Genomic DNA, 11692 nt, shown 5'->3' on the forward strand with positions numbered 1-11692 from the left:
TTTACCGATATCTGGTAGGTAAAACATAACCACGCAGGTTCGATCAGGTTTGATCTACAATCTACATCGCATAATCAACGTTCCTCCTTAATTGTTTTTTTTTCTAAATTCAGAATGTTTTTTTACGCTTGCTTTGATGAAGATTAGTATTGAAATGGTATTGTATTTGATGAATTGAATATACACTCTTGAAAAATTCAAAATTTTCTCATTTTGGTACATGAAATCTATATCTTGACGAAGAATATTCATAATCAAATTACATGTAAAGAAACATGTATCGATACTTGCTGCATTAAATATTTGGAATAAGGTATACTTTGGCCTTAATTATTTATGTATTTTTCTTTAGATGAGAATTTTCATATTAATTCAACTATATACATTATATGAATCTTGATCAATTGATTTTATATGTTTCGATGCAATGAATTTGATCAAACGATATTTCAGTCAAAATGGCGCATATATCTTTGTTTTATTTACATTTTACATATGAATACTTTCCTATGAAAGCACAATAGACGTCACCCAATGGACTTGATGGAAGCGTTTTCCGGCATTCCGATGTCTCATCGACAAACCGGATTTAAAGGGACGCTTTGAAATTTTTACCTGATCCCTTCATTGCTCATCTCTGCTATCTAACGTGAAACGTAGACGGCACTGGAACGCAGGTGCATCCCCGTTGTATCAAAAGGTAGAATATTTTCGAAGATTACTTCTCTGGCGAACAAGCATGAAGAAGTAACACCTGCCGCGCAGTACAGTCGGCGAAAAATCGACATCATAGTTTTTTACATGGCTTTAAAAAGATTTCGATAAGCGACAAATTGATTTTAGACTTGCAAATTCTTATAATTTTTTTCTAGAGTAATTTTATTCTAAATAGCTATTTTTGTCGCAAAAAATATGAATTTTCTGAAATTGCACTTTTTTATATATATATATATATATGTGTGTGTGTGTGTGTGTGTGTAATTGTTAAATATAAATATTTTCTATATGCAATTACAGGTGCTACATCAGTAATCAGCGAAGGAATAAATGACCTTTCTTCCGTCGACGCAATGCATCGAAATGGAAATTACATGCACCACACGCTTCTACTTGCATATGCTAATGTTCTCTCGTTCATCGTACATACGATCAGTGTTTTTCGCTGAAAACTTAAACAGACGGAAAGTCTCATGGAAAACTCTACAATTAATTACTACGAACTTGCTGTAAAGTTAGATGTTAAGTTCGTACTGGAAAAGAGAGCTAGAAAAGAAATCCATCATTAAATAATCCCTCAAGAATAAGCAGTAAGAATAATACTTAAAAAAAATTGTTATACAATTCTGAAACACTCTTAATCGGATCTCCCGGAATTATAGATATTATCAGAAGTAAAAGTAACTTTGCATAATATAAATTTACACATTGATTTCTTTTAATTTTTATATTGTTTATTCCAATAAAAATAATGGAATAAGACAGGAATAAACTATGATTTATGCTTTAAAATTTAATTCATTTTTGAAATATAAAAGTTATACAATTATATAAATTTCAATTAGCATAATGTAATAATGAATTATCAGCATCGATCTTTTCATTGTCGCTATTAAACGGGGTCCTACAATCCGTAGTCTCGCAACCTCCCACGACTTGGGAACTCATGCTTCAACCCTTTCCCTTTTCTGCTCGAGCGAGCCAATCGTAAGATTGTAAGACCCGGCATCGTCAAAATTACTTCAGGTCCCAAGTAAACGCCCTATTGCCGGTATGCAATTTTGATGCGAGTTATACATGTCGGGGCCCATATGAGAATCAGTAAAAGTTGAAACATTAGCTCAATAATTCGTTCGAATTATGAATTTATAAATAACAATGATATTTATAAATTCGCGACAAATCGTAGACTTTATATCAAATAAAATTCAACAACTAATTTTGATTTTCAGATACTCAGGATATTGTTACACCAGGAGAACGAGAAAAACAGATGAAGGGAAAGCAATGAAATTTGAAACGTGAGAAAAGGAGACATGTATGCAACATATCTGGCGACGAATACATCTATCTACGAGTCGGTCCAGTCGAGTGAGTACGGCACTGGCATCCCGTGAAATGCGGCCCAGCGGTGAGAAAAACGGGGATCCGGCCCACTGTTCGCCGTCGAGCGAGCGAGAGGATCGCTGGGCATTACCAGAGTCCGGAGTGCAGTGACGGCAGTCGTCTCGTGGCGAACCGGTGAGGCTCTCCTGAGGACGCAGAACGACGCGACGATTGGGCCTCAGGTATACCTGAAACTTAGATGAGGCTCGGGCGGTGCATAGTTGGCAGCTGATAATGCGGAATGCGCGCGCGTTCCAAGGGACTACGAATCCGAAGAATGCGTAGAGGCGGGAAGCCAGGTGAGATGACGACGATCACGAGTGGAGGACACGTCGCGAATTAGCGAGGCTTCCCGCCATCGACTCTCAGTGCCAGAATGACAGCTACGTAGGACTGAATTGCTCCGATTCGCGTCTCTCCAAGTCAAAGTGGCACGTTGGAATTGACAAGACAATGTATGTTTGTTCTTCTTGCGAGTCAAGGCGAAATATTTGTGGCATGTAATCATGCTGATAAGGAGAAATTGATATAATCTCGTATCTCGTTACGTCGAAGCAGAAGTGAAGAAGAATATCATGTTAATAAACGAAAATTGATTTAATATATATTGAAAAGAAAGATATTTTTTAATAGAAAACGTGTGAATTAATATCATTCGTGCTTTATAGAGATTTATGATATACTGAAGAGAAAAAATCACGAAGAAAAGAGGCAAAAAGCGTGTGAATGTTAGGAGAAGAGCTTGATATAATCCATGCTTCGCGCTTAGATCCACTGAAGCAAAGGGCACCGAAGCTGGAGAGAGACGTAGGAGACGCGTAATAGAGGGGAATCGGTGTTACTCGTGGCATTGCGCCGGGGATTAGTGTACGAGAGACTGGTATGTCGATTGTAAGCAGCATAGGCTTAAGTTGAACGCGAAGGCCGTGATTGTGCGACTGTAACGAGAGTGACGCTGACGCATGTATGGATTGTACGATATCGTATCGTGGTAGTGGATTCAATAGTGAGTAATTTTCAAAATAAATAGTACAAATTGTATTCACATCAAATATATTGTTTAGCAGTGAATAATATTGAAGATAGTTAACAATCTCGTTCGAATTTGTACGAAATAATATGATTTTATATAATCTTTCCCAATGACATTTTAACTAAGTGAATGGTGAAAGACTCACAACAGTTCAATTTCTTGTAGAATATGCGATGGCGTAATCTCATAGCTTCGCAAAAGCGAATAGTGTCCGTTTTCTTCATCTTCAGTTAATCGTCGTATAAAGTTACCGAGGAGATAAGTGCTTCTCTCTGCCTTTTCCGGGACCACGAAACTATCTGTATTGCGGACATAAAGCTAATATTAGCTAACTGACGGCGAGAAGGGAAACTGGACATTATAACCGACTCATAACGGATCTCGCTAGAGCAGGATTACGGAAGATTGAAAGAAATCCTTCGCGAGAGTTTTCTGTTTGCGTCGTAAACGCACAACAGTTAGGCGCCGTTGGCAGGTGTACTTGGAACGAGAAGCGCGCGAAAAGAGGCGAAGACAGAAGAGAAGAAGGTAAAGAGAAGAGGCCAAAGAGACGAAGAGGAAGAGGAAGAAGAAGCCAGAAAATCGGCCGTTGAGAGAGTAGCGCGCGTGTAGGGCCCCCTACGGCGATAAGGCGAGGCCCGGAAGACGTGGAGGGAACGACGTATGTATCGCGCGGGGCCGGTCACGCGGACCGGGCTCGCCGTCTCTCGTGAGAGACCGCGCGCTGACCCAGATTTTGGCGGGTCGAACAGGCGCGAGGAGACTGCGACGGACTTTCTGAAATGGGACACGGCGCAGCCTGGAGCTAAATTAGCCGCGATGTCCAATAAGAGTAAGTCCCAGCCGCAGCAGCAGCAGCAGCAACAGCCGCAACACCAGCAGCAGCAGCAGCATCATCCTCCGCACGTGATCAAGTCAGTGGACCAGCTACCGCCGCGTTATCAACCCCCGCCGCAGCCCACCAGCGGCATCCTGAAGAATCATCTTCACTTCGCCAACGGAGTCACGTCGGCTCCGAATTCGGCTCAGGCCGGCAACAGTCAAGGTCCGGGCGCGGCCTTGAACCATCATCAGAACACGCAGCCGCGCACGTTGCCGCCGGCATCGTCGACTTTGCAGCATCATCCGCAGCAGCAGCAGCAGCAACATCAACCACAACAATTGACGCAATCACAACAACAAGCAGCGCAGCAGCAGGCGCCGAAAGATGTGCAGGGCAAATACTCGCCGAGGATAGAGCATCATCATCAGCAACAGGGTAACGCGCTAATTGCTGCTGCGTCGGTGGCAACATCAAAGAGTCAACAGCAACAGCAACCGTCCACTTATTTTCAACAAGCTAAGCTCGGCCAAGGCTCGTACTTGCCACCTAGTAGCCAATATCCGACAGTGAACACTGGCCAAAGCGCGCCGATTAGGCAAAGAATCAGCGACGACGAATTTCTGCGACTCGGCCCCGTGGAGATGCTTAAGTTTGTACGGAAGACCGAGAGTGACATCGCTAGGCTTGCCGCCGAGCAAAATCGCCAGATACAGAGCTTGGTGAGTTCTTCTGGCAAATTTTTCGATAGTCTAAATGACTGAATTAATCAATTAGTCAATCAATCGTAAAGCTAACGAGTCGTGCTATGGAATTGTAGATATTTATGAAAATGCATTTAAATTTAATCGAAAAATCTGTCTAAAAATATAATTCGATAGAAATAGATAACGCAAACTAAAATAATTGTTTATTATACTTATTTTATATCATTTTTAACTATTAACATTTTTTAATGACTTTCGTTTGGATGAATTGTTATCGGATGAAATAAATTCAGTTCTATTATAAGTAATTGATTACACAAGAATATCTACATAATACTTATCACAAATCATATCAATAAAATTGCGAAATATCGTAATTTTGTTACATTCGTTATATTTTCCGGATGCGAAATGTGGTTCGCTGACCTTGAAATCTTTAGCGCGTCACATGGAAGGTTTTGAGAGGCTCTTGTAGGTCATGCAGATTGAAGCGACTGTCGTAATTTCAAGCAGTCACGTGAGAGATAAGCCGCAAACGATCGCGAGGACAATTGGTTTCCTTTAGCCGGCAAAATGCTGACTTTACCGAAACTGCGTAATCGGAATTGGTCACGCGTTGCTCGTACACGTGTGATGAAAGACTTCTTTTCGACACAATCGGCGTGTATCGCAGCGCACGAGCGAATACGTCATCCGCAAGATCAATGACTCCGTTATTTCTCTCGCAACACATACACATTATTTAATAAATGCAAAAGATATTCGGCTGAATAAAAGAAGGTGTATATATACCTAGATAGCCACAGTAATTATTATGACATCATTTTGATGTCATAATAATTACTGTGGCTATCTGGGTATATATATATATATTATAAATGATAAAAATACATATATACATATATACGAATATATAAAAAAATTAAACATACAAATGTAAAGATAACTTGTTAATTGTATTAAAAATTTATGATTAGACTTCATCTGTTACTGCATTTTTATATAGTATCGATTGAATAACAGCATACGAATTTATATAAATCTATTTTTCACTCGCACAATAGGTATTCGTGAAAATACAAAGTGTTATCATTGGATTTACCAAAAATCCAGACTTTAAAGAATGCAGAGCGAGTGTAGCTTGATAATGCTATCTACTTTCCAGTTGAACGAGCTGCGGGCGCTGAAGGAGGCCAACCAAAGACTGAACGACGACAATCAAGAGTTGCGCGATCTCTGCTGCTTTTTGGACGACGATCGACAAAAAGGTCGTAAGCTAGCGAGAGAGTGGCAAAGGTTCGGTCGATACACAGTGAGCGTTATGCGACAAGAAGTCTCGGCGTATCAGAACAAGTTGCGTCAACTTGATAACAAGCAGCAGGAGTTGATTAAGGACAATCTGGAGCTCAAGGAGCTGTGCTTGTATCTCGATGAGGAACGCGGTGGTGGTCAAAGGGACGACGGCGACGGATCGAGTTCGAGCACAAATGCCGAGGAGACCACGTTGCCGAGGCCGAGGCATACTTCTACATTTAACGGTAACATCTAAAAGAAAAGAAATAATTGACCATTCTAGTAAGCGAAATCCATTTTTAATGCGAAAGAGACGGTCAGAAAACATAATAATTCTGTCGCAATTATAAAATATAAAATTGTAGGTATTCTAGAAGAAAAAGAAAATCTCACACACTGCATTTATATCATAATATTAATTTGACATTATAAATGTGCATTATGCAAGAGAAACTTGAATACTGAAGTAAACTTACAGTCAAATAATATGATATTTTGTATATATTGTATTATTATACGTGAAAGATATGATTTTCTTGCATCTCTGAGTGATTACAATCCTTTGCGAATCTCTTGCAGACCAAACGATGCAGTACGTAAGGAGTTTAGAACAACGAGTGAAACAGTTGGAGGAAGACAAGAGTGTTCTTCAAGCCCGTGCGCAAGGTTGGGAAGTACCACCCGGTGAAGTTTGGGACAGTCCCACAAGTCCAAACGACAATACTCATGGCTTAGGAAGTCGACCGGAGGCCGTAGTGCGCGCTCTTCAGGTTCTTGAAGTCAGAGAACAACTAGAAAGAGAAGAAGGTCATGATGGAGAAAAAGCATTAGTTAGAGAAATGTGCAATGTAAGTAAATACTAATCCTTAGTTTAAAAAAAATTCTTAAATATGAAGAATTAAAATAGAAATTTCTCTTTTCTTTGACTATTGATATATAATTATTTTGTACAATTTATATCTTAGAATTTTGCCTGAAAAAATGTTTCAAAATGTGCTTATTCGATGTATTGCGATATATATATTGATTAATCGCTTTTGCTCTTCAGGTTGTCTGGCGGAAATTGGAGGAAGGTCCACAAACGAGGCACTAATAATCTTGCCGAGAAGATGCCTATTTGTCAACTTTCGAATATTACTAATACAAAGCGATAAGATCTAACACAGTCCGAGACGTAACATTAGTATTATAGTGAGTAAAAGATATTTTATAAATATTTTATGTATGTATAGATTTTTATATATCTAGATTTTATATGTGTATACAATTATATCAGTATGAGAATATTGATAATATCTATTATATTTATACAAACATAGTATTGTTTGCTTGTCCAGAGATTGACTGTTAACAAAGTATTTTTATTATACAACGTTTACGATTCACTCTCTCCATTATCTCTCCTCTTATCTTTTTTCTTCTCCTTTTTTATCGAAAATCTGTCATAAAAACATTTCTTTTTTTGCACAAAATCAATATAAATTCTTTTATAAACATCGCAAAGAGATATGCACTTTGGATATATATTTGTTTTATTATTATTTAAACAGAGAGCAAAATTCGAGATTAAATTTACAACACCTTTGAAATATCTAATTTATGTGTGACTTTTAAATCGACAGGATCGAAGATATCGATAAAGTGTAAGGTCAATTCAGCATCCGTCTTTTTCGCATTCGCCGGCTAATTATCTGTCGCGTTTGCTTAAAGACGCTTTTTACGAAAAGGCATCCATTTGACAGAGTTCACGCAAGTTGAACACGTAAGAGCGAGTGCTTGTACATTTCTATTTTTATCTCGTCAAAGGATTTGCGCTCTCAATGGTACCGGAGGTGGAGATTGCCCCACATATATCCCGGCTTTCTGCTACGTCGCTCCAGACCGCCGCGTCAATGCAGGGCAATTAGGATATTCTCCAATCTAGCTCCGATCAATTTTATCGCTTCACTGCTTACTTGGTATCGCGTAAATTTAAAACCACTCGGAAATTAAAAAAAAATCTTACGTAATTCATCGAAGAGGTAATTGTTATACATTTCAAGATTGAATATTTTAGATTTAACAGGAGGAAAAACATGGAATTATCTTACAATATCGATTTTTTTCAATTTTCTTCAAATGCATTATCCATGTACGTACTTTTTATAGATGTTCACTCTCAGATTGCGCTCCTCTCATACACATCCTTGTATTTATTCGTGAATTCTTCTCGGCCGCCGAGCTTGCGCCGCCGACTTGGGATGAAGAAGAGGGGATCGCGTGCAGCAGCCGGTGGCTGTCGGAAAGATGAGAGTCGCCGGTGATGTGCTTGTGCGGAGGCCTCGCGGAGGACAACGCCAGGATCATCCTCCTCGCCGTTGTCCTGGCAGCATACATGCTCGCAGGCGCGGCTCTCTTCCAAAGGCTGGAGAGTGATCTTGAGATACGGCAGGTACAAAATCGTCATCTCGTATCCTCATAAAGAAAAACAAATTATTATTCCTATTTGCTTGCAATAATTCCTATATTTATGAGGAACGATTACAGATTGAAAGAAAATTTGCATCCTTTATTTTTGAGATGAAAAAAAGATGTTAACGCGCGAGCTCTTTTTTCTTCTTTTTGCATGTCAGGTGTGCTATATAGATCAGCGATTTAAAGTGACAAAACATAGGTTTCATTTAATATTAATTCAGACCAGACGCGAATCAATGAAATGTGCGAGTATTTTTGTAACACTTAATCAATGTGCAGAGATATATATACTTTTTATTTGCACGACAATATCGTCCGATTATATTTTAATTTTGTCATATTTTTCGGGGATATAGGCCGCGGAATTTTGGCGGGTCTATCACGTATTTCGAAGACATCATCTACGAGGTAGCCCCTTGGCCCTGCAGAGGCTGCACGAGCTGCTGTACGCCTACGGTAACGCTTCGGCCACCGGCATCATTAATAAGAGACGTCGCTGGGATTTTCCTGGCAGCTTTCACTTCGTAGGCACCATAGTTTCTACGATCGGTAAGAAATGTGTAACACACAATATACCGTGTTTGGAATACTAGTTGTTAATCATCCGCATCCACGTTGCGACCGGGATATCGGGGTCAGTAGGATTCGTGTCGCGTTCGAGAAATCGCGTGAAAAGATCGTTTTTAATAAAAACGATCTATACTTCAACGATTTAACTTCACCTTATAGATCTTAACATCTGTAAAAGTAAAGTTTTTTATATTAAAAATTATTGTTATCAACGCGCACAATATTTTCACACATTATTTATAACATGTAATATATAAAAATACGGTATTTTAAATTGTATTATATCTTTTAATTAAAGCAAATTTAAATTCTTGGAGTGCAAAGATGATTCTGCGATGTATGTATATGTATATATATGTATAAGTATTTATATAGGATAAAGAAAAATTGTCGAGATGATCGCATTCTTCAGTAAAACTCTTAGTAATGACGTTAAATAAAGGGATAAAGGTCGTCGGCCGGCCGTATGCATGAGAATGTACTCTGGTGAATTCCGGAATGTTAATATCTCGCGACCTAGTCTCGCACTTGTCCCCACAGGCTAGTTGCCCCTCGGTTCGTTCCGATCTCTATGTACATATATGCACACACATCGCTATATAATACCGTTTCTAAAATGAAAGAAGCATGATACTGAAGTGTAATTTTTCAGGGTACGGAAGCACCGCGCCTCAGACAACGGCCGGGAAAGCGGCAGTCGTTCTTTATGGTTTCTTCGGTTGTTCCGGTAATATATATTATGCAAAGATATTTAACGTCAAATATAAAAAAAATCACAACAAATTATAATCATTAAAAAACTAATCTAGTCTTTATATATAGATGCATATATTGAACATCTGAAAGCTAATTAATTAAAATATGAATACAATTTAGGTGGTCTCCTGTTCTTCAATCTCTTCCTGGAAAGAATCATCACTTTCCTGGCGTGGATTTTGCGCAGCTGGCACATACGTCGATTGAGGAGACGTCTTCGCAAGACAACATTAGCGTCTCGACGAGTTTCTAAATCAGCGAACACTCCAAAAAGATCATCTTTACCTGATATTCTCGACGACGACGACCACGTGGATCTAGACCAATGGAAACCGAGCGTTTACGGGGTCATGCTCTATTTGTTCGCGGTTTCCTGCATCATCGCCTGTTGCGCGGCCGCGCTTTACGCATCCTTGGAAGATTGGGATTACTTTGACGCATTGTATTTTGCTTTCATCAGCTTCACCACTATCGGGTTGGGCGACTTTGTTAGCACGCAAAAGCCGAGCTATCCTCACGTACATTGGTACGTCGCAAAAGATCGAATTTGCATGAATTTATCCACATTTTAACATTTTGCAAAATGTTTAAGATTTTCTATTTCTTTTGTTTACATGCAGGTACAGATTCGCGAATTTTATCTTCCTAGTGGTGGGATGTTGCTGCATATATTCCCTGTTGAACGTCACGTCGATCGTGATCAAGCAGAGCCTGAATTATGTGATACACAAGCTGCAATATGGTAATCGGGATGTGGCGGCACCATTTCTGCCGAGACGACAGTCCTCGATATCGAGCGTATACTACTCGAAGAGGAGGTCGACTAGATTCGTCAGTAGGGACTCGGTCAGGGCAGAGGATAACTCGGAGACGCCTCGCAGGATGTCTGGCGAATTGATCTCCATGAAAGACTTCCTGTCCGCCAATAAAGTCTCTCTAGCTGTTATGCAGAAACAGCTTTATGACGCCGCGCAAAAGCAGAGAGGCGGCGGATCGCTCGCTGCTACGCCGAATCATCAGATGTTGAAGCCTGGTGCTGTGGGGCCACTCGCAATCGCCAGCGAAAAATTTGAAAGCAAAAGCACGATAAATAGATAGGAGTAGTCATGGCAAAAATTTAGTGTCACTATAAAAAATATAATATATATATATACATATACAAGGTATTCTTTTTAAATAAATATAGACTGATATTATATCGTACATATATATATATATATATATATATATATAATTTTTTCCTTTGATTTTCTAGAAATGCATCGTTTTCAAGATTTTAATGACAATATACAGTAAATTTGTTTCTTCAGTAAATTTGTTTCTTCATTTTTTATGTAAATAATTCCACGTGTAAAAATTTTTATAATTCTATTGTAATTAAATTTAATATTTATATTTTTATAATGAAACACTGGAAGAATTTGAAAAATATCTCGAAAACGATGTCTTTTCAAAGAAAAAAGAAGTTTATGTTTTGACAAATAATATAATATCAGTCTATATTCTAGCTATATAAGATATCCTGCATAGACATATATATGTGTATATATATATATTTGATACAGGTATGCGCTATGTATATATATATATATATATATATATATATATATATACACATAGCGCATACCTGTATCAAATATATTTTTCACAATGTGTTGGGCAATTGATAATTCCCAGAGCGCATACACACACAATAGTGTGTCGATTATAATAAAATTTAACTGGTAACTTTATATAAAGCACATCAGTATTAAAGTATTAATTAAAAAAGAGTTTCTGTAAGAAATTTGTTGATATCAAGTATCTGCTAATGCTTAAAAATTTGTAAGATATAAATTAATTTTAGTATTCTTTTGATATATTCTGAATTGTTTTTTTTTTCTAATAATTTCTTTATATCCAATCTGTTTTACGGTGTCGCAGAGCTCATAGATGTTTAACGTAATAAATGATGCA

General features: G+C 38.4%; 2 protein-coding genes across 3 annotated transcripts; both read left to right on the forward strand.

Moving 5' to 3' along the window:
- Positions 1 to 1019: 1019 nt before the first annotated feature.
- Positions 1020 to 7367, forward strand: Ccdc85 (coiled-coil domain-containing protein 85). 2 transcript variants are annotated; one of them, XM_029303601.2, is made up of 6 exons: positions 1020 to 1307; positions 1950 to 3109; positions 3302 to 4678; positions 5829 to 6201; positions 6536 to 6804; positions 7005 to 7367. In XM_029303601.2, the coding sequence occupies exons 3-6, from the start codon at positions 3800 to 3802 to the stop codon at positions 7047 to 7049; spliced, it is 1566 nt and encodes a 521-aa protein (XP_029159434.1). In that variant the 5' UTR covers positions 1020 to 1307; positions 1950 to 3109; positions 3302 to 3799; the 3' UTR covers positions 7050 to 7367. The 2 variants fall into 2 exon arrangements, with proteins under 2 accessions (XP_029159434.1, XP_085339970.1); XM_085483844.1 differs by having other exon boundaries at positions 1950 to 4678.
- A 51-nt stretch (positions 7368 to 7418) lies between these two features.
- LOC114931533 (potassium channel subfamily K member 13-like) lies at positions 7419 to 11333 on the forward strand. The gene is made up of 5 exons (XM_029303616.2): positions 7419 to 8387; positions 8767 to 8959; positions 9633 to 9707; positions 9857 to 10262; positions 10357 to 11333. The coding sequence occupies exons 1-5, from the start codon at positions 8259 to 8261 to the stop codon at positions 10832 to 10834; spliced, it is 1281 nt and encodes a 426-aa protein (XP_029159449.1). The 5' UTR covers positions 7419 to 8258; the 3' UTR covers positions 10835 to 11333.
- The last annotated feature ends 359 nt before the right edge of the window (positions 11334 to 11692 follow it).

The sequence above is a fragment of the Nylanderia fulva genome, unplaced genomic scaffold (assembly GCF_048542155.1).
Source record: "Nylanderia fulva isolate GAGA-0341 unplaced genomic scaffold, ASM4854215v1 Scaffold27, whole genome shotgun sequence".
In the NCBI taxonomy this organism is placed as follows: domain Eukaryota; kingdom Metazoa; phylum Arthropoda; class Insecta; order Hymenoptera; family Formicidae; genus Nylanderia; species Nylanderia fulva.

Coding starts and splice junctions, on each gene's coding strand:
- Ccdc85 (XM_085483844.1), top strand. CDS start 3,800: ATGTATCGCGCGGGGCCGGTCACGCGGACCGGGCTCGCCGTCTCTCGT. Junction 4,679..5,828: donor ATCGCCAGATACAGAGCTTG/GTGAGTTCTTCT, acceptor TCTACTTTCCAG/TTGAACGAGCTGCGGGCGCT. Junction 6,805..7,004: donor TAGTTAGAGAAATGTGCAAT/GTAAGTAAATAC, acceptor TTTGCTCTTCAG/GTTGTCTGGCGGAAATTGGA.
- LOC114931533 (XM_029303616.2), top strand. CDS start 8,259: ATGTGCTTGTGCGGAGGCCTCGCGGAGGACAACGCCAGGATCATCCTC. Junction 8,388..8,766: donor GTGATCTTGAGATACGGCAG/GTACAAAATCGT, acceptor TCGGGGATATAG/GCCGCGGAATTTTGGCGGGT. Junction 8,960..9,632: donor CACCATAGTTTCTACGATCG/GTAAGAAATGTG, acceptor GTAATTTTTCAG/GGTACGGAAGCACCGCGCCT.